Source organism: Octodon degus, unplaced genomic scaffold, assembly GCF_000260255.1.
Source record: "Octodon degus isolate 3935 unplaced genomic scaffold, OctDeg1.0 scaffold00534, whole genome shotgun sequence".
Classification (NCBI taxonomy): domain Eukaryota; kingdom Metazoa; phylum Chordata; class Mammalia; order Rodentia; family Octodontidae; genus Octodon; species Octodon degus.
This window is the reverse complement of record NW_004525110.1, coordinates 150,594-152,488: the sequence shown is the minus strand read 5'-3', so window position 1 is coordinate 152,488 and position 1,895 is coordinate 150,594. Positions and strand designations below refer to the sequence as shown.

Genomic DNA, 1,895 nt, shown 5'->3' with positions numbered 1-1,895 from the left:
ATGGCAAGTAAGGTTGTATGATTCAGTGAAGGATTTTCCACATACATTGCATTTATATGGTTTTTCTCTTGTGTGTGTTCTCTTATGTACTTTAAGTGTTTTACTATTAGCAAATGTTTTTTGACACATATTGCATTCAAATGGCTTCTCTCCTGTATGTGTTCTCTTGTGCATAGTAAGGTAAGATAATTGAGCAAAGACCTTCCCACATAGATGGCATTCATAAGGTTTTTCTCCTGTGTGTGTTCTCTTATGAATTTTAAGGGAGCAAGGACGAGTAAAAGCTTTCTGACACACAATATATTCATATGGTTTCATACTTGTGTGTATTCTCTCATGACGAATAAGGTTGTTTGATTGAGTGAAGGCTTTTCCACATACATTGCATTCATATGGTTTTTCTCCTGTGTGTGTTCTCTCATGTATTTTAAGTGTTTTATTACAAACAAATGTTTTTTGACACATATTGCATTCATATGGCTTCTCTCCTGTGTGTGTTCTCTTATGTATTTTAAGTGTTTTACTACAAGTGAATGATTTTTGACATATATTGCATTCATATGGCTTTTCTCCTGTGTGTGTTCTCTCATGCCTTCTAAGATCACTTTGCTTAGTGAAGGCTTTCCTACATACAACACACTCATATGGATTCTGTCCTGTGTGGAGTCTCACATGATTTTTCAGACTACTTAAATTCTTGTACATTTTCCCACATTGATGACATTTGTAAAGTGCTTCAGTGGTAAGTTTGTTCTCATCCCGATAAAATTTAGAAGACTGATTGAACTTTGTTCCCCACACACAGAACTCATTTCCAGATTCAGCCGTCTGGTGTCTTCTGAATTCACACTGATCTTTGAAGATTTGCCTACACAGGTTGCCTTCAAGGTCTGTCTCCTCACTCTGTGTATTTTCCTGCTGTTTGTATTTGAAATATTAACTTCTTTTAAAACAAAAGCAATTCATACACAAGTTCAGAGCTTTTAGTAAAATATACCTTCATTGTCTTAACATTTATTTTCCATTTTGACTGTAAGTTATACTGTGTTTTCCTGAAGTAGAATTCCCACTTTCACTTAAGCATACAATGTTAATATAAAATGTGATTTAAGAAACTTTGAGGTCAAAGTAATCAGTTAGACCTCTTATTAATTTCAATTCAATGGTATATGTCTGCATGGATGATCTATTATGGGAAGTAAGATGCATATTATGTACTTGTATATCTTCATATATTTTGTCACCTAAATATTAATTGTAGATTAATCAGAGAGTTCAAGAGATAAATGATTTGATTTTACTTGTATATGCAATTATGCCAATGATGGGAAGGAATAATAGTTTTGTCTATATTATCTCAAGTAATCCATGCACAGAGAGTGCAGGCCTGGGGAGTGAGTGAGCCTTCCCGGGGCCGTGGGATCCTGAATAGACCCAGAGCGCAGGCTGGCAAGTGAGTGAGAGGTCCAAGGGCCACGGGATCCTGAATAGACCCAGAGTGCAGCCCGGGGGGAGTGAGTGAGACCACCTGGGGCCTCAGGTTCCTGAACAGACCTAGAGCACAGGCCTGGCGAGTGAGTGAGATGACCAGGACCAAAGGATCCTCATTCAAACCAGGCTGCAGGCCCAGCAGGGAACCCTTCAGCAGAACTCCCTGCAAAGAGGCTAGAGGCAAGAACCACCCAGCTGATTCAGGAGCAGAGCATCTTCCCAGAGAGACACAAAGGGTTCAACTCTAACATCTGCAGCAGAGAGAAGAGGAGCACACAGCCAGAACCAAACAACACCCACCTGGAGGAATCTGAACTTCATAGATCCGGACCTGGTGCTAAGGTAATAACTCTATCTAAGCTCTACACCAAAGGTCAGAAGACAGTGGCATACAAAATGACAAA

At 39.3% G+C, this 1,895-nt stretch overlaps 1 protein-coding gene across 1 annotated transcript in view; it reads right to left on the bottom strand.

Moving 5' to 3' along the window:
* Window positions 1-1,895, bottom strand: part of LOC101567363 (zinc finger protein 883-like) — a 33,437-nt gene that overhangs the window by 3,725 nt on the left and 27,817 nt on the right. Inside the window, exon 5 of the mRNA XM_012513385.2 lies at window positions 14-918. Coding sequence (XP_012368839.2) covers window positions 14-918 — 905 coding nt within the window. The remainder of the gene's footprint in view (window positions 1-13; window positions 919-1,895) is intronic.